The sequence below is a fragment of the Rattus norvegicus genome, chromosome 8 (genome assembly GCF_021556685.1).
Source record: "Rattus norvegicus strain SHRSP/BbbUtx chromosome 8, alternate assembly SHRSP_T2T, whole genome shotgun sequence".
NCBI lineage: Eukaryota > Metazoa > Chordata > Mammalia > Rodentia > Muridae > Rattus > Rattus norvegicus.
In genome coordinates, this window is record NC_141541.1 from 45,466,767 (window position 1) to 45,490,635 (window position 23,869).

General features: G+C 39.0%; 1 protein-coding gene across 2 annotated transcripts in view; it reads right to left on the reverse strand.

Moving 5' to 3' along the window:
- Positions 1-23,869, reverse strand: part of LOC134480022 (disks large homolog 5-like) — a 34,435-nt gene that overhangs the window by 4,017 nt on the left and 6,549 nt on the right. The window contains exon 1 of one of the 2 annotated variants that reach the window (XM_087564059.1): positions 598-3,558. The exons of the other annotated variant lie outside the window; for it this stretch is intronic. Within the exon in view, the coding sequence (XP_087420185.1) occupies positions 598-724 (127 nt within the window). The 5' untranslated portion in view covers positions 725-3,558. Of the gene's footprint in view, positions 1-597; positions 3,559-23,869 lie in introns of those variants that run through there. 2 annotated transcript variants of the gene reach the window in all.

Below are 23,869 nucleotides of genomic sequence, written 5' to 3' on the forward strand. Positions count from 1 at the left end.
AACCGACTTATCAATTCCCCTAACTGAAACACCAAATGCCACAGAAGTGCCAATTGGTTACAGGCTGAATCTTGGTCTACCTGCTACAAATAGTTTAATACTGTAAAAAAAATGTTTGTAACACACAAACTCTAATTGATAATGCTAAGGATGTCCCATCTCTGCCAATTAGAAAAAGTCAGAGGAGTTCTAAGAACATAAGGCCAGAAGCATAATTCTCTCCCTGATACTAAAGACAGAGATCTACTTTACTTAAAGAAGCAATGAGAGTGAAGTAGATTGATACCCTGTCTAAATTCAGTAAAGTTGGACACTCAGTGTCTCCTGATGGTGTTATTATATCAATGTAACGTATCATATGCACGTTAAAAGGGAAGGCCAGAAGTTCACAGAATAATAGCATTGGCCTTACCATATCCTCCCTTTGGGGATGGGCAAACTAATGTTCTGAAATCCTTGACTTTTAGGAATTGTGATCTTCATGGAAATTCAATTCCTTTGCAGATACTCCAGTTGTTCTGGCCTATTGCTAGACAGGTCAGCATAAGCCTATTCTCCCTCTGACAGAAAGCTCAGCATACAATTCACAGAACTTACTCAGCATTCCCCAGGCCAGCTTTCGTTGTCCACCATTTATTTTTGATGAAAGGCGAGATTCCCTCACTCCAGTCTGTCCAAAATCGGCGTTCACTCTCCCAAAATTCTTGCCAAGCCGGGAAAACATGTCTTCCTGTGTATCTGCCAGGCAGGGACTGAGAAAAAGTAGGACACTGGTGGTTACTACAACACTGATGACATCACAGAGGATGCCAAGAACTCTCTAGGACACAATAGAATGTCCAAGAAGGGACCGCTGATGTCATGGTGAACAGACTTTGCCTCCCTGCTAATAATCTCCCTGTACAGTGCATAAGCTGAGGTGCCCTTTCCTGGAGACCTTCCCAGGGCATAGCCACTGAGCAACTCCTGCTTGCAAGACCAAATTTTCGTCAAGGCTTGATTATAAAAACCTGAGTAATTCCTATGCATTTTAATGAATTTTTCCCTCTAAATCCTGCTCAAAAATATCTCATTAAGTCAAATTATCCTTACTCATCAATATCAGCCATTAAAAATTCCTGAGAAATAATACCAGTTTGAATAAGCAGTCAGAAGGTTCTCCTGTCTCCTTATGTACACGTCCTTGAAATCACATCAAGAAATAGCCTGTAGGTTAGGTTGCGACATGGGTGTGTGTTATGGGAACACTCATGAAGCCTTGTCCTTAGCTTAGCATTTGACAGTTGCCACAAAATCCCTTAGGAGATAGAGTTGAAATCATTATGTTGTTCGGAACAGTGTGGAGTCCAAGTGCCAAAGGAAAGTGAAATGTAGGAGCCACCAATGGAGGCACCCACATGCTGCTTGGGGGTTCTCCTCTTTTTACTAATGTCACCAAAGGAGCATTGCTCACAGGCCTCTGTAAGCTCTACCATGAGATTCTGACTGACAGTTTGTGTCTTAGGCCTTTCACAGGGCATGCACTATCTTCTCTAAATTTAACCCCATTCTTCTAGTTTTGAGACCCAACTGGTGATTATCTCTTAACCCCTATGCCCTGTTTTGGTCCATATCACTTCCCTACCATGTCTATTCTGAAGCTCCAGCTTCAGCTTTCCTCACGCTATGTTCCTCTGTAAGCCTGGAGTTCTGCCCACATACTTTCTGCAGCATATCTTGGCCTTCAGATCTTTATTATGTCCAATCGGCAGTTAGACAACACCTAAGAGATCTCTCAGTTTGTGTTGAGCTGGTGAGAAGGACAAACATCTACAAAATAGCAAACTTGATGATGGACCGTAGAAATGACAAGACAGTAATCCTGCCAGCACTTAGCTCTCTGCCAGTAAAGAACTAACAATTGAAAGTTGACATACCTTAGTACAAAGGGAGCTCACCTCATCATTTCCCCTTTTACACCACAAAAAATAACTGTCTTTAACACTGATCAGCTACATAAAATGAGAAAATTTATAGGATGCATCAGATAAGAATGACGGTCACAACATTTAGTCCATTTGTATTTCGTAAAATTGGAGAAGGTACTTCATGAACTAAATTATATTAGTGTAAAATTTTGTACCTGAATCATTTTCTCTCACTTTTTAAGCTTTTTTCTTCTCTATTTATCATAGTTTGCACTTATTAACCATAACAACTCTCCTGAAATGAAAAACAATTTTGTTAATTTTAAATAATTTAAGGGTTTATGTGCTTCATCTTTATAATTTTCCACCTCTTTTGTGGACATATTGCCATTTTTTTTCTTTTTTCAACTTCGACATGTAGATTATTTTTTCTCTGATATGGAGAAGGATGCAAGGGTGGACTTCAAATATGAGGTGATGGTGGATATCAACGGAGTTGAGCTGCATGATATGAAATTCACAGAGAACAAAAAAGGAGTTTAAAAAAACTAAAATGAGCACAGTGGGGAATGAAGAAATGAATGCTTAGCATGGAAATGTTCGTCAGTAGACTCTGCATTTGTGGCGTGAGCTGGGTTTGGGTGGGGTTCTGGAGTAGTCAGAATGTTGTCTGTTCTGGTCCTTCCAGGGAAACTCCTCCCTCATCTCTCATCCCTCCTCTGCCTCCACCTCCACCTCCAACTGCCATAACTGCCTCCTACTACAGCAGCAGCTTCTGGGCATCTGCCTTTCTGCTCAAGCAGAAGTGCTCAGGGGTGATACAAGATTTGAAAAGTCCAGGGGAGCAGTCAGGCCATGCACACTCTGTTGTCAAACCCGTAGGGGCTCAGGATTTATGGTGCCAGAGCGGTTGTGGCGGGCATTTTGATGCTCTAGTGGGTTGTCTGTCGAGCCCCTCATTCTGGACCTCCCATGTCCCCCCTGGTCCTGTCAGGTTCCTAGTTGTCACATTCCTGTGTAATTGTGAACTCGTTTCCTTTTCTGAGTCTCATAACAAGAAAATTTAAGAGTAAACTATCTAATCATCTCCATCTGAGACCTGAGAAGGAGAAATGTTGCCTGAGTAAACAGGAAATTCAGAGCAAATAGCTTCCAATTCTAAAGAAATGACAGAAATTGTTGGCTACCAGACAGACAAATTTTTCCATGTCATTGTGTCATCCACTCTCAGTTGAACGGGTCATGGGCTCTGACAACAATCCTTTGAAGTAGGTCACTTGAAGGACTATCCTCTTTTTGTTCTCCAAAGCCTGGGACAATAGACTTCCCCATCATCCACTTCTCCACAGTCTGGACAACTTTCTGGCAGCAGTGGAGGTAAGTGGGTGGTATTTCACCCCATGGCAACCTTGCCACATTTGAAGGGAACTCCAGTTAGTGTTCTTTAGTTCCCATCATCTTCTTCAGTCAGACTGGGGACATGGCCAGGAGTTGAGGTCTCTCCCACTGTGAAAAGCCTTTAACTATTTGGACATCTGAAACAGCAGATTCTTCAGGTCTCTAAAGGATTTGAGAACCACCTTTTTATGTAAAGTATATCTCACTGGACAAACGTGGCTTTTTTCCAAGGGATTCACTTTCTCTGTACCTTTGAATACATATAAAAGAAGCTAAATAAAGCTCATTTCTGTACCAACTGAACTAGTACCTAACATCACTAGAACACTGATTATTTATAGTTGGATAGTACTATTTGCATTCCTTAATTATCCATGGCAGTGTACAGTAGTAATTTTATACAATTAGAATTATACACCACATTGTGAATAAAATGCATATACTTATATCTGAAACAAGATTTCAATCATTTATGTAAATACAATTTTAAATTCGAAATCCATGACATCCTGAAATATTTGAGACTTGGTGTTGCTTTCTAGTACAAAAAGAGATTGAATAATCTATGTTTTTTTTTATCATTTTAGCCCCTTACTCCTCCTTCCCAAAACTTCTAGATAGGAGAGGAAAGGGTTGAGGAGGGAAAGAGAAAATAAGTAAGACATCCCTGATTCCAATCTCCTTTACACTTTCCTCACTGACGATGACCAGTAAAAACTTGCAACCAACCCACTAAAGGACAATAAAAATCTATGACCCACTGCAGACGAATAATCAGCTACCCATCCTTCTTTTGAGAATGAGGGTGTCATGTTCTCTAAAGATGTATCCCTATGAGTGTGGGGTGACAACAAGTTTTGGGGACCTTACAATACTTGGGATATTTTCCAAATCCTGTGAGATCCTGCAGTTTCATATGCTTCCAAGTCCTGAATGTGGAGGGATTAACTGATTTCCTGGCTACATTAACAATTGAAAATACAAACACACATTCATACAATTTGAGGAAGGTCACACAATATCTACCTCTTGACGTTTGCTCAAAACAATTGTTCAGTGACTTTTTTATTTAGCTTCAGGTATCTTCTTAGTATACAGGCAGAAATGAGACAGATTGCTGAAATAATGTTAATAGCTTCTAAGCCAGTCACGAATAGAGTTCCTGCAATCCTTTGAAGTCTCATTAGAGAGGCTCTATTTTGCACACTACTCACAATTCTTATGTCTCCTGTGTAGCAAACTAAAATGGACTGTTAAGATCTGCTTACATATTTCAAAAGTTTTCCCAACACAAAGTATTCCACCCTCCTCCAAAAAACAAGAGATTCCTCACAAAAACAAGTCCACTCCCTCTGGTACCAGTTTATATATCAGTCACATTTCTGTTACTTCAAAAAAATACCGTGACCAAAAGCATGTCAAGGAATACAGTGTTTCACGTTGTGGTAGCCAACCCCCAACTACAAAATTATTTCATTGTTAAGTCATAAATGTAAGGTTACTACTCTTTTGAATGGTAATGTAAATATCCTGTATAAAGTATGTCTCCTATGTGATTGCCCCAGGAAGTAGTTGCAACCAACTGGTTGAAAACTGTACCTTATGTGCGGAGGTGGTGGTTGTGGGATTTTGTTTTCTTTTGTTTGTTACTTTGGCCTCTTTGTCAAAACCGAGATGCTGATGAGAACATACACCAATATCTGCATCCTTTATTATCTTCCTTTAGACATTGTGTTTGTTCTCATTGTATCAACAGGCTGGGTTTTTTTTTTTTACTATTCCCCAAAATGAACTTGAAATTATTAAAGATGATGCGTCCTGCAGTGTTTTACTGTCTTACTATTTGGCAGTGTCTGACTGCCCTTCATTTTTGCTTTCATTGGTTGAGATCTTTTTTTCATTCCCATGAAGCCCTGCATAACAATTAGGACTGGATGGATTGTAGACGTTTCTGGTAGGAATTCGATAAAAAATATGTCATATTGATACATGAAAACGAGAGGTGTCTTCATTTTCTGCTTTCTTCAGTTTTTTCTTATTTTTCTTAATGTGTTATTCGTAGCAAGTCTTCAGTTCCTTAGATTTATTACAAAATTTTTAAGGCTAGTCTGAATGGGTTTCTTTTCTTGGTATGTTTGTTGATATTTATTGTTGGTATACAGGAATTTTATTGACTTTAATGTGATTTTAGTGAGTGGGTCTATGAGCTGTAGGAGTTTTCTGGTGGAAACATCGTGCTGTTTATATATGGATCATATCACCTGCAAATCAGAAAATTCTGACTGCTTTCCTTCATATGGACATGGCCTTTCCATCTTTCTATTTTCTGTTTTGGATAAGACTTCACATACTACTTGGATTAGATGAAAAGATTGAACACCTGTGACTTATTACTGATCTTAGGGAAATGCATTAAGATATTCTCCAGTTAGGATGCTGTTGGCCTTGTATATTTTCTTCATAATGTTAATGTATATCTTCTCCATATCCCAGATTCTCCAGGACTATTTCATGTATCACTGTGAGATTTTGCCAAAGAAATTGTCTGCCTCTAGTCAATGATCATGTGTTTCTTGTTCTTGCTTTCATGTGGTGTATTGTTTATTCATTTGTATTTGTTGAAATATTCTTTCCCCTCTGTAGTCAAGCCATCTTGATCATGGTACCTGATATGTTTGGTATATGTCTGAATTTTATTTGCCTGTATTTTATTGAGAAATTTTTCACTTAAGTATTCCTTCCAATCTTTGTTTTATAGGCTGTGAAGAGACACCATGACCAAGGGAACTTATAGAAGAAAGAGTATATTGTTGCTTACAGTTTCAAGGATTCTGAGTTATGACTACAATGCTGAGGTACATGGCAGCAGGTAGGTCACCATGTTTCTAGAGAACTAGCTGAGAGCTTACATCTTATCTGCAAGTTGGAGACAGAGAAAGTGAGCGTTAAGTATAAATGGTATTTAATTTGGAAACCTCAAAGCCCAATCCCATAATACTCCTCCAACCAATACATATCTTATAATTCTTCCTGCACATTTCCTCTCACAAGAAACAAACATTCATACATGTGAGTTTATGTGGGCCATTATCATTCAATTCACCATATCCTACTCACAATTATCCATAGGATTTTAAACATATCAAAATAAAAATGCATTTCCCACATCCTTCAAAAATCCTTGTAGCGTTTCACAGTCTACACAGTTCAGCCAAAGAACTTCATAAAACTCCAGGCAGTCCCATAATTATTTCCCTCCTATGAAATCAAAAGGCAAATTACACACTTCCAATGTGTAATGCCGAATCATATATCTTATCATTGCCAAGGGAAATTGGGAATGTGGTGAGCCAATTCAAGGCATAATCCCAAGAGCACACACTCCAAATTCTCTCCTTCTCATAGTAGACAAAGAGATTAGACCTATTTTAAATTTTCCTTATTTATTTCTCCCCTGACCCTTTCAGTTGTTGTATTGTTTATGTTACTTACTTTCCATGAGTGTGTGTATTTTCTGTACTTTTAATTGTGTGATACCACTTTGATTCCTTTGTGCTCAGATAGAATGCATGACATTACTTCAACTTTATTATATTTCCTGAGGGTTGTTTTGCATCCCAATATGTGGTCAATTTTGGAGAAAGATCCACAGGCTGATAGAAAGTATATGTATAGTTCAATGTAGTTTGTTAGGTTCATTTGCCTGACGATGTACCTTAATTCTGCTCCTCCTGTTTTGTTTATTTGCATGTGATCTGTTAGGTGGTCTGAATAGACAATTTAAACGAATCACAACCACTATTATAACTAATCTGTTGTTTCATATCTATCTGATAATGTATATTTTAAATTTGAGAAGCTTGTGTTTAATATGTGTATATTTAGAATTGTAGTATCTTTTTGTCATTGCAAAGTATGAAATGAATTTCCTTACATCTTGTGGACAGGATGAGTTTGAAACTATTTTGTCAGCTACATAGACAAACTGAATAGGGACATGGTTCTTAGTTAGGTTTCACTAGTATACCTTCTATATCTCTCAGGATGGTAATCCTGTTTCTGGCTTAATATATGTCTGTTTACTGGGGAATTGAGTTTAGTGCTATGTAAATATTTTTCAAACCTCTGTGTTAATTTTGTCATTTTTTTTAAATTTTTGACTTTTTCATCGATTTCATTTGATTGACTGTCCTAGTGGTGTTAATTTATTTCCTGTGACCTCTGGTATTTTATCCTTCCCTGCAAACTATAGTATTCCTATTAGGATCCTCTATAGAGCTGGCTTACTGGTTATACATAGTTTTTAATTTATTTATAATATCCCTTAATCAGCACAGTAGCTGGGCAGCTGCCTGTCGTGCATGGAATTAGGTCTCATTTCCAAACAATGACTCTGAACTCCTACTTACTATGCAGCATCTTGGCTGCTCTTTGTTCCACCTGGACAGCCCTCAGGATCAGGCTTTCCTCTGTCTTAACCCATGGCTGCTGTCCTCCTTCCTCTCTCCTCTCCATCACATCCATTCTTCCTTTCTTCTTGGCAGCTTCTTCCTTCTTCCCCCCTCATGATCCTCTCTAGCAAAGCCCTCAAAAACTCACCTCCACCATCTTTCTGCTGTGCTTCTTTATAATCACAATTAATGGGAGCAGGGTCACTTTTCTGCGGGTTAAACAGTCTTACATTCTACAAATTAGCATTAAAATACAAGCTGAATTTTATCAATACACCACAGGGTTTTCTTTCATTTTGTTTTGGTTTAATTTTTCTTTTAACTTTTTACTTTTTATTTCATTTTTGGCTATCTTTTATTAATTGGTTATTTTATTAATTTACATTTCAAATGTTATCCCGCTTTCCAGACTCCCCTCATCAAGCCTCATCATCATATTTCTTCTCAGCATTTTCTATATAACAGCCTTCCCCGAACTACACATATCCATTCCCACCTCACACATCTAGGATCTCCATTTGGTGGGGCCACATTCCTAGAGAGTCAAGGTGCTACCACCACATTGATACCAGATAAGTCAATCCTCTTCTACCCAGTACCTAGGACAATAGACACATACTTGTATACACATTGCCTAGTTATTTACACCCTAGGACCAAGGAAGATTGGTGAGAGAGGGTCTGGTTAGATATTTAAAACCAATGATTGCTGCTTTCTCTTCTTTTTTTGGTTATAGGTAAAATTATGTTTGTATGCTTCCCTTTTTTGTCATTATTGTGAGATGATTAATTTCTTGGATTTTCTTGGATAATATTTAGTTCATTGTCTTGGAGTTTTCTTCCTATTATCCTCTGGTGTGCTTTATAGAGAAAAATATAGTTTAAATTTGATTTTGTCATGTAATATCCTGGTTTCTCCATTTATGGCGATTGGGAATTACTCAGTGTATAGGAGCTTGGGTCTGCATTACATCGGCCCAAGATTTTCTGGCTTTTAGAGTCTCTCTTGAGAAGTCTGGTGTAATTCAAATTGGTCTGAATTAATTTGGTACTGGATATTTGTACCTTACCCCTTTTAATGTACTTTCTTGTATCTGTGCATTTAGTGTTTAATTTTTATGTGAAGGGAGGAATTTTTCTGGTATAATTAATTTGGCGTTCTGTAGGCTTGTTGAATGTTTTGGCCTTTTCTTTCTTCAGCTTACGAAAGTATTCTGTGATGATGAAGATATTTACTGAACCTATGAGCTGGAACTCTTAATTCTCTTCAATATCTATTTTCCTTAGCTTTGGACTTACATTGAGTCCTGAAACTCATGGATATTTTGGATTCAACAAACCGTACATGTTTATCTGAGATGAATTTTTTGTGCTTTGTGGGGTGACCTGCTTGACCCCTACGCTTCCATTTATTATCTTGTTGGATAATGAGACATGGTCAGGAATGGTGACCTCTTGCCATAAACTATATGAAAATAGTGAGGTCAATTTATGTGTGTCAAGTATCAGTAGTCTCCTGGGTGGTTTTGGATCCTGGTTGGACATATGCAACTGTTTCAAAAGCCCAGGATTGATGTTCCTTGGGATTCCCATGATGATGCAATCAGACATGACAGAAAAAGACCAGAATACACATGAGAGAATGTGATTTGTATAATAGAGAGAACATTATTAATGTTCTAACTTATTAAGTTAGGATACAGAATATCTGATCACACTGTGATCTCCAAGAATGTATTATTTAACGAAAAACTATGGTTTGGTATAGCATTGCAAGGGCAAGGACATTTACGCAAGATCTGTTTGTTTCCTGTAAACATGGACTTTATTACTGTATGGTTCACCTACCACACACCTTTATTGCAAAGGTAAAAAGTGCACTTAGGTCCAGAGCAGATCGAGGCACGACTTGACAGAAAATGAAGATAACTAAGGCAATGGAAAGTCTTAGAGTTGAAGGATTATTAAGAAAGTGTTCAGAGGGAACAAGAATCCCCTTCTCTGGGAGGTCAGTGAATTAGGAAGGACAGTTGGGAGCTTTACTTGACGTCAGCATCTGAGTCTGGAAACGTCATTGGTAAAATTAATGTCTGGAATTTTGTGTTGTGAAACAGCACATTGGCTCTGCAGCGTTTGGCAAGGTCCATGGACAGAGAAATCACACCAGCTGGGAACAATCTGAAAAGAAATCAGGTTTCCTTTAGTCACCTGAGAGGTCCTCAAGGAGAGAGGAATGGATGGGTAGCACTTTAATAGAAGGCTTTATGATCTCAATAGTGCTACTCTAGATGTCTTCAGTATAGATGCAGAAAAAGAAAAACTAAATGACTTCACAGGAATTAGAACAATTCTGACCATGATTATTTCACATTGGCAGTTTATACTTGATTCGTCTTTTTAAATTTAAAACAAGAGCCTAGGGTGTAAATTCGAGGTAGCATTAGAATCACAGTATGTTTACACCACCTTTAAGGTGCCCAGCATCTAACACTCCGTGGCTAGAGATTCTACTTTTAACTGGATCACCAGAGAAAATCTACAATCAACCATGCTAGGGAGGCCCTGATCAGTGTGTATGCTCTGTCCATCTCCACAACAACCCACTTCAGCAGAAACACCTCCAGTTTACAGGTGAAGAAATCACAGCTCAGAGCCAATTATCATCAGATCCCTCAGTCTCACTGGCTGTCAGTTACACCCACATCCTTCTCTGTGAAGGGAAGCTTTGGGCCTGATGTGGGCTGTGCAAGCTGACTCTCCTGAGATGATCAGTGCTCTTCTTGAACCTGGGAGAACTGAAGACAAGATGAGCACACAGACTCCTGGGATAGATCCTGTCTCTGGGTTCTAGGGTGGGACACAGTATCCCTTGCCATGTGCCTCTCCTCATCTGAGGAGTCTGTTCCCATGTGTCAGCTTCTATGGCAGTGGGTCTCAACACTCCTAGTGCTGCAACTCTGCAATACAGCTCTTCATGCTGTGGTGACCCCAAGTATAAAATTGTTTCATTGCTACTTCCTAATGAAGTTTGCAGTACTTATAAGTCATAATATGCAAGGTATCTGATATGCAATCTGTGTGTGAAGTTGTTTCTCACAGTCTGAGAAACATTGCTTTATATAATTTTTTTAAAAGAAAGGCCTTCATATAAGGAGGACCCGGAGCAGACATAAAGGCAGAGACACCGTGAAGTAGTGACAAGTTTTAACAGGCCCAAGGCTGCTTGCCTTAGTGCCACCAGAGATTTTCTGGCTAAAGGTACAATCTGAAATCACTGGCCCCATGACATTTCTTACCTCAATTTTCCCCCTTACAATGTCTGTCTGCTTGGACATGTCTATCCAGGAAGCTAGTCCCTGTAGTCTCTGATAAAGACAGAATGCTAAAGGCAGGTATGGTTTCCCTCTTTTAGCCCACAGTCACTTGTATAGAAGTAAGTGCAAATCCCCCGTGGGTAACTGTGTGTCTCTCACATAGTGTATGAGAATTGAAATATCTGTTTGACTTGAGAAAACCCAACTACAACTTCAGATTTACAGCTGACCAACAATTACTTTCAGGAGAATGAAGAAGCTGGCCAGGCCTGAAGACCCAAATCCCCTCCCTGCCTGGGATAATCCCACCTACAGTAGAGTTCAGCTTCACCTAGCAGGTGTTATCAGAAAAATCTGACCTTAAGTTTCTGAAATCCACCATATGCACAAACCCTAGAGTTGTTAGGTGGCCGATTTGGGGGATTTCTCCAGGTTATAATCATCTGGCCTCTTCTCTTCCCTTGGATGCACTCTGTTCTCTCTTGTCTGTTGGTCCTAAAAGGACTTGGGTCAACTCAAGGACTTCTAGGGGAGGAGCTTTTGTTGTGGGAGTGAGCATGGATCAAGAATGTAACCCCATTCTGACTGGGCAACTAATCTCCAGAAAAATCTTCTGCAGGCAAAGAACTGGGTCCTGTGATAGACTACACTGTTTAACAGGGAGATCTGGTTGCTTTCTCCAGGAAGAAGCACTTGGGTGTTGACTCTCACTTCTCAACCTTCTGTTCTAAGTCACTTCTGAGAAGGGGCACTTTCGTCTAACTCCTCAATGGGACCTACCCTTCAGTGTGGCTGGAGGATCCTATGGTGTTGCAACTCTGAGGTGGGAGTGGGAGCACTCAGACTGACTTGGAGAAGCCTCTTTTCACAGCTGATCTAGATGTGAGGAACAGGTGCTTTTAAAGAAGCATGTGAAAGTATTTCCTGCAGGAGAGACCTCTGCAGGCAAAGACACACAGGACAGGGAAAAGCGAGTTTATGTACTGCCATCACATCCTACCAGTCGCTATATGGGGCAAGGCTTTGCCTCACCTTAGTAACAACAGCATGTAATAAATGAAACTTTTGCTGATTTCTGTCGTGGTTCCGACATCAAAATGTCAATGAGCACCATGCAGAGCCCGGATTTAGGCTGTATTAAAGTAGGCCACAGTATCAGTGTTATCTGCAAGGTACCATGGGACAGTAGTAAAGCATGTTTGCATGAACCTGGACAGTTTTCACTACAGTCTTCTAAGTCATTTTATAAAATTTTATAGTGAGTTCACGGAAGAACATGCTCAAACATAGACAGGAACATACACACACACACACACACACACACACACACACACACACACACCCATACTTTACTGACATGGTGCATATTCTTTGTACACCAAAAATAAGGTGAGCATTAATGAAAATATACTAATAATTGAATAAGTGGAGGAAGCTGTGTAGAGACTGTGGCTTATAGTTACTTAAAAGGTCCTTTGCAGGCTCTCCTTTTGTTGGTGGGTAAACTTCAAGTGCAACTGGGGTTCGTTATTTTCTTTCTCCATAGCACGCCGGACTAGGGTGGAAGCTAGGGTTTTCAGCATGTTTGGTAAGTACTGTAACATTGAATGAAATCCTAAGGCTGGAACACTATTAATGTTCTACAAAATTACAGGGCAAGCTAAAGTCAGATATCTACTGTATTTAAAGAAGCAATGAGAGCGGGGTAGATTGATGCCCTGTCTAAATTCAGAAATGTTGGAGCCTGAATGTCTCCTGATGGTGTTATTTTTCAATGTAACATAACATATGTAATATATGCTCTTTAAAAGTAAAGGCCAGAAGTTCACAGAATAATAGCATTAGCCTTACCATATCCTCCCTTTGGGGATGGGAAAACTAATTTTCTGAAATCATTGACTCTCAGGAATTGTGATGTTCATGGAAATTCAATTCCGTTGTAGATGCTCCAGTTGTTGTGGCCCATTGTTAGAAATATCAGCCTGAACCTATACTCCCACTGACAGAAAGCTCAGAATACAATTCACAGAACTTACTCCACATTCCCCAGACTTGTTTCTTTTGTCCATTTTTTTTTTTTTGATGAAAGGCCAGATTGCCTCACACTACTCTGTCGAAAATCGCCATTCACTCTCCCAAAATTCTTGGGAAGATGGGAAAACATGTCTTCTTATGTATCTGCCAGGCAGGGACTGAGAAAAAGTAGGGCACTGGTTGTTACTACAACCCTGGTGACATCACAGAGGATGCCAAGAACTCTCTAGGAAACCATAGAATTTCCAAGAAGGGACATCTGATATCATAGTGAACAGAATTTGCCTCCCTGCTAATAACCTCCCTGTATAGTGCATAAGCTGAGGTGCCCTTTCCAGGAGACTTTCCTAGGGCATAGACACTGAGCAACTCCTGATTCCAAGGCCAAATATTCCTCAAGGCTTGATTATGAAAAACTTAGTAATTCCTATGCATTTTAATGAACATTTCCCTGCTATGCCGGCCCCAAAATGTCTCATCTTAACTCAAATTATCCTCATTCAGCAATATTAGACATTAAAAATTCCTGAAAAAAAACACCAGTTTGAATATGTAGTCAAAAGATTCTCTTGTCTCGTTATGTACATGTGCTTGAGATCACATCAAGAAATAGCCTGCAGGGTAGGTTGCGACATGGGTGTGTGTTATGGGAACTCTCATGAAGCCTTTTACTTAGCATTCCACAGTCGCCACAAAATCCCTTAGGAGAAAGAGTTGAAATCATTATTGTGCTAGGAACAGTTTGGATTCCAATTGACAGAGGAAAAGTGAAATGTTGGAGCCACCAATGAAGGCACCCTCATGCTGCTTGTGAGGTTCTCCTCCTTGCACCAATTTCACCAAAGCACCATTGCTCACAGGCCTCTGTAAGCTATACCATGAGATTCTATCTGACAGTTTTTACCTTAGGCCTTTCACTTGGCATGCCCTCACCTTCTGTAAATTTAACCCCATTCTTCCAGTTTTAAGACCAAACTGGTGAATATCTCTTTACAAGTACATACTGTTTTGCTCCATATCGCTTCCCTGTCATGTCTATTCTGAATCTCCAGCTTCAGCTTGCCTCACCCTATGTTCCTCTGTATGTCTGGTGTTCTGCCCACATACTTTCTGAGGTAGCTCTTGGCCATAAGGTCTTCATTACGTACAATCGGCAGTGAGACAAGACCTGATAGATCTCTCAGCTTGTGGTGAGCTGGTGAGAAGGACAAACATCTACAAAATAGCAAACCTGATGTTGGGCCATAGAAATGACAAGACAGAAATCCTGCCAGCATTTAGCTCTCTGCCAGTAAAGAACTAAGAATTGAAGTTGACACACCTTAGTACAAAGAGATGTCACCTCAGCATTTCCTCTTTTACAAGAAGAAATACCCTTATCTTTACATTGATAAGCTAGATAAAGTAAGATAAATTTTGAGATGCATCACATAAGAATGACTGTCACAATATTCAGTCCATTTCTATTTGGCAAAATTGGAGAAGGAACTTCATTAACTAAATTATATTAGTGTAAAATTTTTTACCTGAATCACTTTCTCTCAGTTCTTAAACTTTTTTATCCTCCGTCTATCATAACTTTCATTTATTAACCATAATAACTTCCCTGAATCGAAAAGTACTTTTTTTCATTGTAAACAATTAAAGGGTCTATGGCCTTCATCTTTTTAATTTTACACCTCTTTTGTGGAAATATTGCCATTTTTTATCTTTTTCTATTTTCATCTTCCACAAGTAGATTATTTTTCTTTGATATGGAGAAGGATTCAAGGGTGGACTTCAGATATGAGGGGGTGGTGGATATCAATGGAGTTGAACTGCATGATGTGAAATTCACAGAGAACAAATGAGAAGTTTAAAAAAATTAAAATGTGCACATTGGGGATAAAGAAGTGAAAGCTTAGCATGGAGAGGTTTGGCAGTGGACTGGGTTTTTGTGGGGGTGGGGTGTATTTGGGTGGGGTTCTCACATGGTAAGAACAGTGTCTGTTCTGGTCCTTCCAGGGAAACTCCTTCTCCCATCCCACCTCTGCCTCTATCTCCACCTCCAACAGCTGAAACTGCCTCCTACTACAGCAGCAGCTTCTGGGCATCTCCCTCACTGCTCAAGCTCTTCTAAGTGCTCGGGGGTGATACAAGCTTTGAAAAGTCCCGGGCTGCAGTCAGGCCATGCACACTCTGTTGTCATCCCCGTCGGGGTTCAGGATTTATGGTGCCAGAGCGGTTGTGGCGGCATTTTGATGCTGCAGTGGGTTGTCTGTCAAGCCCCTCATTCTGGACCTCCCATGTCCACCCTGGTCCTGTCAGGTACCTAGTTGTCACATTCCTGTGTGACGGTGAACTCGTTTTCTTTTCTGAGTCTCATGACAAGAAAATTTAACAGTAAACTATCTAGTCTTCAACTCCATTTGAGACCTGAGAAGGAGAAATGTTGCATGAAGAAACAGGAAATTCAGAGCAAATAGCTTCCAATTCTAAAGAAATGACAGAAATTGTTGGCTACCGTGACAGACAGTCAGCAAATATTCTTGTGTCATTGTGGCATCCAGTGTCAACTGAATGGGCCAGGGGCTCTGACAACCATCCTTTGAAGTAGGTCATTTGAAGGACTATCCTCATTTTCACTCCAAAGCCTGGGACAATAGACTTCCCCATGATCCCCTTCTCCACAGTCTGGACAGCTTTCTGGCAGCAGTGGAGGTAAGTGGGTCGTATTTCACCCCATGGCCACTTTGCCACATTTGAAGGACACTCCAGTTAGGGTTCTTTAGTTCCCATCATCTTCTTCAGAATAGCATGAGGACACTGCCTGGACTTGAGGTCTCTCCCATTGTGAATAGCCTTTGACTACTAGGACATCTGAAATGGCAGATTCTTCAGATCTCTAAAGAATTAGAGAACCATCTTTTTATGTAAAGTCTATCTAGTGCACAAATGTGGAATTTTTTCAAAGGTTTTACTGTTTAATTTGAATACATATACAAGAAGCTAAATAAAGCTTATTTCTGTACCTAACTAAACAAGTACCTAACATCACTAGAACACTGATTATTTATAGTTGGATAGTACTATTTGCATTCCTTAATTATCCATGGCAGTGTACAGTAGTAATTTTATACAATTAGAATTTTACACCGTATTGTGAATAAGATGCATATACTTATATCTTAAACAAGAGTTTAATCATTTATTCAAGTATAATATGAAATTCTATCATCATTCAAATTCCATGTCATCCTAAAATATTTGACACTTGGTGTTGCTTCCTAGTATAAAAAAAGATTGAATAATCTATGCTTTTTGTCATGTTAGCCCCTTTCTCCTGCTTCACAAAACCCTAGATAGGAGAGATAAATGTTTGAGGAGAGAAAGAGAAAGTAAGTAAGATGTCCCTGATTCTATTCTCCTTTACTGTTTCCTCACTGACCATGACCAGTAAAAATTGCAACCAACCCCCTGAATGACAATGAACATCTATAACCCACTGCTGACAAATAAGCAGCCACCCATCCTTCCTTTGAGAGTTTGGGTGTCATGTTCATTAAACTTGTATCCATATCTTTGGGGGTGACAACAATTTTGGGGACCTTACAATAATTGGGGTATTTTCCAAATCCTGTGAGATCTTGCACTTTCAAATGCTTCCAGGTACTGAATGTGGAGGGATTAACTAAAGTCCTGGCTACATTAACAATTGAAAATATGAACACACATTCACACCTTTTGAGGAAGGTCACACATTATCTACCTTTGAATTTGCTCAAAACTATTGGTCTGTTACTTTTTTATTTAGATTCAGGTATCTTGTTAGTATACAGGCCGAAAGGATATAGATTATTTGCCAAAATATTGCTAATTGCCTCTAAGCCAGTCACCAATAGAATTCCTCCATCCTTTCAAGTCTCATCAGAGAGGCTCTATTTTGCACACTACTCACAATACTTATGTCACCCATGTGGCAAACTAATAGGGAGTGTTATGATCTGCTTAAATATTTCAAAATTCTCCCTATCCAAAGTCTTACACCGTCCACCAAAAAAAAAAAAAAAAAAAAAGAGATTCCTCACAAAACAAGTCCACTAATGCTGTTACCAGTTTACATAGTTTACATATCAGTCACATTTCTGTTACTGCAAAAAAATACCATGACCAAAAGCATCTCAAGGAATACAGTTTTTCACCTTATGGTAACCAACCCCCAACTACAAAATTATATCGTTGCTAAGTCAGAAAGTTAGGTTACTACTCTTTTGAATGGTGATGTAAATATCCTGTATAAAGTATGTCTCTATGTGATTGCCCCAGGAAGTAGTTGGACCCAACGGGTTGAAAATTGCACTTTGTGTGTGGAGGTGGTGGTGGTGGTGGTGGGTTTTTTGTTTTGTTTTGTTTCTTAGTTTGGCCTCTTTTTCAAAACCCGGAGGCTGATAAGTACATACACCAATATCTGGGTATTTTATATAATTCCTATAGACTTTGTGTCTGTTCTCATGATATTAACAGGCTTGGTTCTTTTTTACTATTCCCCAAAATGAACTTGAAATTATTAAAGGTGATGCGTTCTGCAGTGATGTACTGTATACTATGTAGTAGTATCTGACTGCCCTGCTCATTTGTGCTTTCATTGGTTGAGATCTTTATTTCATTCCCTGAAGCCCTACATCAGAATTAGGACGGGATGGATTTAAGCATGTAGATGATTCTGGTAGGATTTGATATAACAATATTAATCCTACTGATGCATGAAAATGAGAAGTGTTTTCATTTTCTGGTTTGTTCAGTTTTTTGTTATTTTTTCTTAATGTTTTCATTGTAACATGTCTTCACTTTCTTAGATTTATTACAAGATTTTTAAGGCTATTCTGAATGTGTTTGTTTTCTTGGTATGTTTGTTGATATTTATTGTTGGTATACAGGAATTTTATTGATTTTAATGTGATTTCAGTGAGTGGGTCCATGAGCTGTAAGAATTTTCTAGTGGAACCGTAGTGTTCTTTACATATGGATCATATCACCTGCAAAGGAGAATACTCTGACTGTTTTCCTTCATATGGACATGCCTTTACATATTTCTGTTTTCATATTGTTTGGAGAAGACTTCACATACTAGTTGGATTAGATGAAAAGATTGAACATCTGTGACATATTCCTTATTTTAGTGGAAATGCATTAAGATTTTCTCCAGTTAGGATGCTGTTGGCCTTCTAAATTGTCTTTATAATGTTAAGGTATATCTTCTCCATATCCCAGATTCTCCAGGTCTATTTCCTGTATCACTGTGAGAATTGGCCAAAGAAATTGTCTGCCTCTAGTGCAATGATCATGTGTTTCCTGTTCTTGATTTCATGTGGTGTATTGTTTATTCATTTGTATTTGTTGAAACATTCTTGCTCTCTGGAGGCAAGCCAACTTGATCATGCTACCTGATGTGTCTGAATTTTATTTGCCAGGATTTTATTGAGAAATTTTTCACTTAAGTGTTCCTTCCAATCTTTGTTTTCTAGGCTTCGAAGAGACACCATGAGCAAGGGAACTTTTTGAAGAAAGAGTTTATTGGGGCTTACTGTTTCAAGGATCATGAGTCTGTGATCAGTATGTGGGGGTACATGGCAGCAGGTAGGCCACCATGTTTCTAGAGAACTCGCTGAGATCTTACATCTTATCTGCAAGTTGGACACAGAGAAAGTGAGAGTTAAGTATAAATGGAATGGAATTTGGGAACCTCAAAACCCAATCCCATAACAATCCTACAAAAAAAAAAAAAACATATCTTCTACTTCTTCCCGCACATTTCCTCTAATCAGCAACAAACATTCATACATGTGAGTTTATGGGAGCCACTATCCTTCAAAATACCACATTCTACTCCCAATTGTCCATAGGATCTTAAACATATCGTAATGGAAACTGCACTTAGCTCGCTTTCCAAAAGCCCTATAGTCTTTCACAGTCTACACAGTTTGTCCAAAGAGCTTCATAAAACTGCAGGCAGTCCCTTAATTATTCCCTCTATGAAATCAAATGGCCAATTACACACATCCAATGTGTAATGCCAAATCACATATGTTATCATTGCAAAGGGAAATTGGGAAGGTGGCAAGCCCATTCAAGGCATAATCCCAATAGCACACACTCCACATTCTCTACCTCTGACAGAAGACGAAGAGATTATATGGGTTCACTCCTTTGACTTTGGTGATTGTAACATAATTCATAAACTTTTATTGTATCATATAGATCTGTGGATGGTGGTTGTGTTTTCAATGTCACTCATTTCTAGGAATCTTAATATTTCCTTATTTTTTTCTCACCTGATCCTTCAGTAGTGTATTGTATATGTTACTTACTTTCCATGAGTGTGTGTATTTTCTGTACTTTTAATTGTGTGATACCAGTTTGATTCCTTTGGGCTCAGATAGAATGCACAACATTCCTTCAACTTTCTTATATTTTCTGAGGCTTATTTTTTTCCTACTCTCTGGTCAATTTTGGAGTAATGTCCACAGGCTGATAGAAAATATATGTATAGTTCACTGTAGTTTTTTAGTTCCATTTGCCTGATCATGTCACTTAATTCTGCTTCTCCTATTTTGTTTATTTGCATATGATCTCTTAAGTTGTCAGAATGGAGAAGTAATAAACAAATCACAACCACTATTATAACTAATCTGTAGTTTCACTATTATAACTATCTGTAGCTATCTGATAACATATATTTTTAAATTTGGGTAGCCTTTGTTAATATGTATATATTTAGAATTGTAGTATGCTTTAGTAATTGCAAAGTATGAAGTGAATATCCTTATGTCTTCTGGACAGGATGAGTTTGAAATCTATTCTGTCAACTAGATAGAGAAACTGCATAGGATTGCTAAAGGGACATGGTTCTTTGTTCTGTTTCCCTAGTATACCCTCTATATCTCTCATGATGGCAGTCCTGTTTCAGACGAAATATATGATTGTTTACTAGGGAATTGAGGTTATTGATATGTAAATATTATTTAAACTTCTGTGTTAACTATTGTCAGTTTGTTAATTTTTAAGACTTTTGTAGGCTACTTTTGATTGACTGTCCTAGTGGTGTAAATTTTTTTGCTGTGTCCTCTGGTATTTTATCCTTCCCTGCAAATAAAGTATTCCTATTAGGATCCTCTACAGAGCTGGCTTACTGGTTATACATAGTTTTTAATTTATTTATAATATCCCTTAATCTGCACAGTAGCTGGGCAGCTGCCTGTCCTGCATGGAATTAGGTCTAATTTCCAAACAATGTCTCTGAACTCCTACTTACTATGCAGCATCTTGGCTGCTCTTTGTTCCACTTGGACAGTCCTCAGGACCAGGCTTTCCTCTGTCTTAACTAATGGCTGCTGTCCTGCTTCCTCCCTCCTCTCCATCACATCCATTCTTCTTTTCTTCTTTGGCAGCTTCTTCTTCCTTCTTCCCTCCTAGTGATCCTCTCTAGCAAAGCCCTCAAAAACTCACCTCCACCATCTCTCTGCTGTGCTTCTTTATAATCACAATTAACTGGGAGCAGAGTCACTTTTTTGGGAGTTTTAACCAGTCTTACATTCTACCAATTAGCTTTAAAATACAAGCAGAATTAGGACAGTCCCCTACAGGGTTTTCTTTTCTTTTTTTTTTTTTTTTTTTTTTGGTTGGTTTAATTTTTCCTTTACCTCTTTACTTTTTATTTGATTTTTGGCTATTTCTTATTAATTGTTTATTTTATTTATTTACATTTCCAATGTTGTTCCTCTCTCCAAAATCCCCTAATGAAGCCTATCATCACATTTCTGCTCAGCTTTCCCTATAGAACAGTGCTCCCCAACTCACACATATTCATTCCCGCCTCACACCTCTAGGATCTCCATTTGGTGGGGCAACAGGCCTAGCAGAGTAAGGTCCTACAACCACATTGATACAAAGTAAATCAATCGTCTCATACACAGTACCTAGGACCATAGACCCATACTTGTATACAAGTTGGCTGGCAGTTAAATCCCTAGGAGCTGTGGGTTTGGTCACAGAGGGTCTGGTTAGATATTAAAGACCAATGATTGCTGCTTTCTCTTCTTTTTCTGGTTATAGAGGAAATTATGTTTGTGTGCTTCTCTTTCTTGAAATTATTGTGAGATGATTAATTTCTTGGATTTTCTTGGGTAAAATTTAGTTTGTTGTCTTGTAGTTTACCTCCTATTATCTTATGTTGTGCTTTCTTAGAGAAAAATATTGTTTAAATTTGGTTTTGTCATGTAATACCTTGGTTTCTTCATTTATGGTGATTGTGAATTACACAGTGTATAGGAGCTTGGGTCTGCATTACATCTGCCCAAGATTTTCTGGCTATTAGAGTCTCTGTTGAGATATGTGGTGTAATTCAAATAGGTCTGAATTCATTTGGTAATGGATATTTGTACTACTCCCTTTAATGTTCTTTCTTGGATCTGTGAATTTAGTGTTTTAATTTTTATGTGAAGGGAGGAATTTTTCTGGTAAAATTAATTTGGCGTTCTGTAGGCTTTTTGTATTTTTTTGGCCATTGCAATTCGCTTCTATATCTATTGTCCTTAGGTTTGGCCTTAAATTGTGTCCTGAAATTCATGGATATTTTGGATTCAATACACCATACATTTTCATCTGAGATGGATTCTTTTGCTTTGTGTGGTGACCTCCTTGATCACTATTCTTCCATTTATTATCCCGCTGGATAATGAGACATAATCAGGAATGATGACCTCTTACCATAAACTATATGAAAATAGGGAGGTGAATTTATGTGTCAAGTATCAGTAGTCTCCTGGATAGGTTTCCTTCCTGGTTGGCCATATACAACAGTTTCAAAAGCCCATGATTTGTGTTCCCTGGGATTCCTACGATGATGCAATCAGACATAACAGAGAAAGACCGGAATACACATGAGGGAACTTGATTTATATAATTGAGAGAACATTTGAAAGTTAGGTTACAAAATATCTGATCACACTGTGATCACCTAGAATGTATTATTTAATGAAAAACTATTTTGTTTTATGGCATCGCCAGGGCACAGACATTTATGCAAGAGCCATTAGTTTCCTGTAAACATGGACTTTATTACTGTATGGCTCACCTACCACACACCTTTCTTGCAAAGGTAAAAGGTGCACTTAGGTCCAGAGCAGATCAAGGCAGGACTTGAAAGCAAATGAAGGTAGCTAAGGCAATGATAAGTCTTTGAGTTGAAGGATATTTAGGAAAGTGTTCAGAGGGACCAAGAATGCCCTTCTTCTTGGACGTCAGTGAATTAGGAAGGACACTTGGGAGCTTTACTTGACATCAGCATCTGAGTCCGGGAACTTCATTGGTAAAATTAATGTCTGGATTTTGTGTTGTGAAACAGCACATTGGCTCTGCAGCGTTTGGCAAGGTCCATGGACAGAGAGATCACACCAGCTGGGAACAATCTGACAAGAAATCAGGTTTCCTTTAGTCACCTGAGAGGTCCTCAGGGAGAGAGGAATGGATGGGTAGCACTTTAATAGAAGGCTTTATGATCTCAATAGTGCTACTCTAGATGTCTTCAGTATAGATGCAGAAAAAGAAAAACTAAATGACTTCAAAGGAATTAGCTCAATTCTGCACATGATTATTTCACATTGGCAGTTTATACTTGATTCGTCTTTTTAAATTTAAACAAGAGCATAGGGTGTAAATTCGAGGTAGCATCACAGTCACAGTACGTTTATACCATCTTTAAGGTGCCCAGCATCTAACCCCACGTGGCTGGAGATTCTACTTTTAAATGCATCACCAGAGAAAATTTCCAATTAACCATGCCAGGGAAGCCCTGATCAGTGTGTATGCTCTGTCCATCTCCACAACAACCCAATTCAGCAGAAATGCCTCCTTTTTACAGGTGAAGAAATCACAGTTCAGAGCAAATGATCATCAGGTCCCTCAGTCTCACTGGCTGTCACTTACACCCACATCCTTCTCTGTGAAGGGAAGCATTGGGCCTGATGTGGGCTGTGCAAGCTGACTCTCCTGAGATGATCAATGCTCTTCTTGAACCTGGGAGAACTGAAGACAAGATGAGCACACAGACTCCTGGGATAGATTGTGCCTCTGGGTGCTAGGGTGGGACACAGTATCCCTTGCCATGTGCCTCTCCTCATCTGAGGAGTCTGCTCCCATGTGTCAGCTTCTATGGCAGTGGGTCTCAACACTCCTAGTGCTGCAACTCTTTAATACAGCTCTTCATGCTGTGGTGACCCCAACCATAAAATTGTTTCATTGCTACTTCATAATAAATATTGCTGTTCTTATAAGTCATAATATGCAAGGTATCTGTTATCAAGGTATCTGATATCAAGGTATCTGATATGCAATCTGTGTGAGAGGTTGTGCCTCACAGGTTGATAAACATTGCTTTATACAATTTATTTTTAAAAGAAAGGCCTTCATATAAGGAGGACCTGAGGCAGTCCTAAGTGCAGAGACACCGTGAAGTAGTGACAAGTTTTAGCAGGCTCAAGGCTGCTTGCATTATCGACATCAGAGATTTCTGGCTAAAGGCACAATGTGGAATCACGGTCCCCATTACTTTTCTTACCTCAATTTCCTCCGTTACGTCTGTCTGCTTGGACATATTTTCCAGGAAGCTAGTCTCTGTAGTCTCCGATAAAGGCAGAATGCTAAAGGCAGGAATGGTTTCCCTCTTTCAGCCCACAGTCACTTTTATAGAAGTAAGTTCAAATCCCCCGTGGGTAACTGTGTGTCTCTCA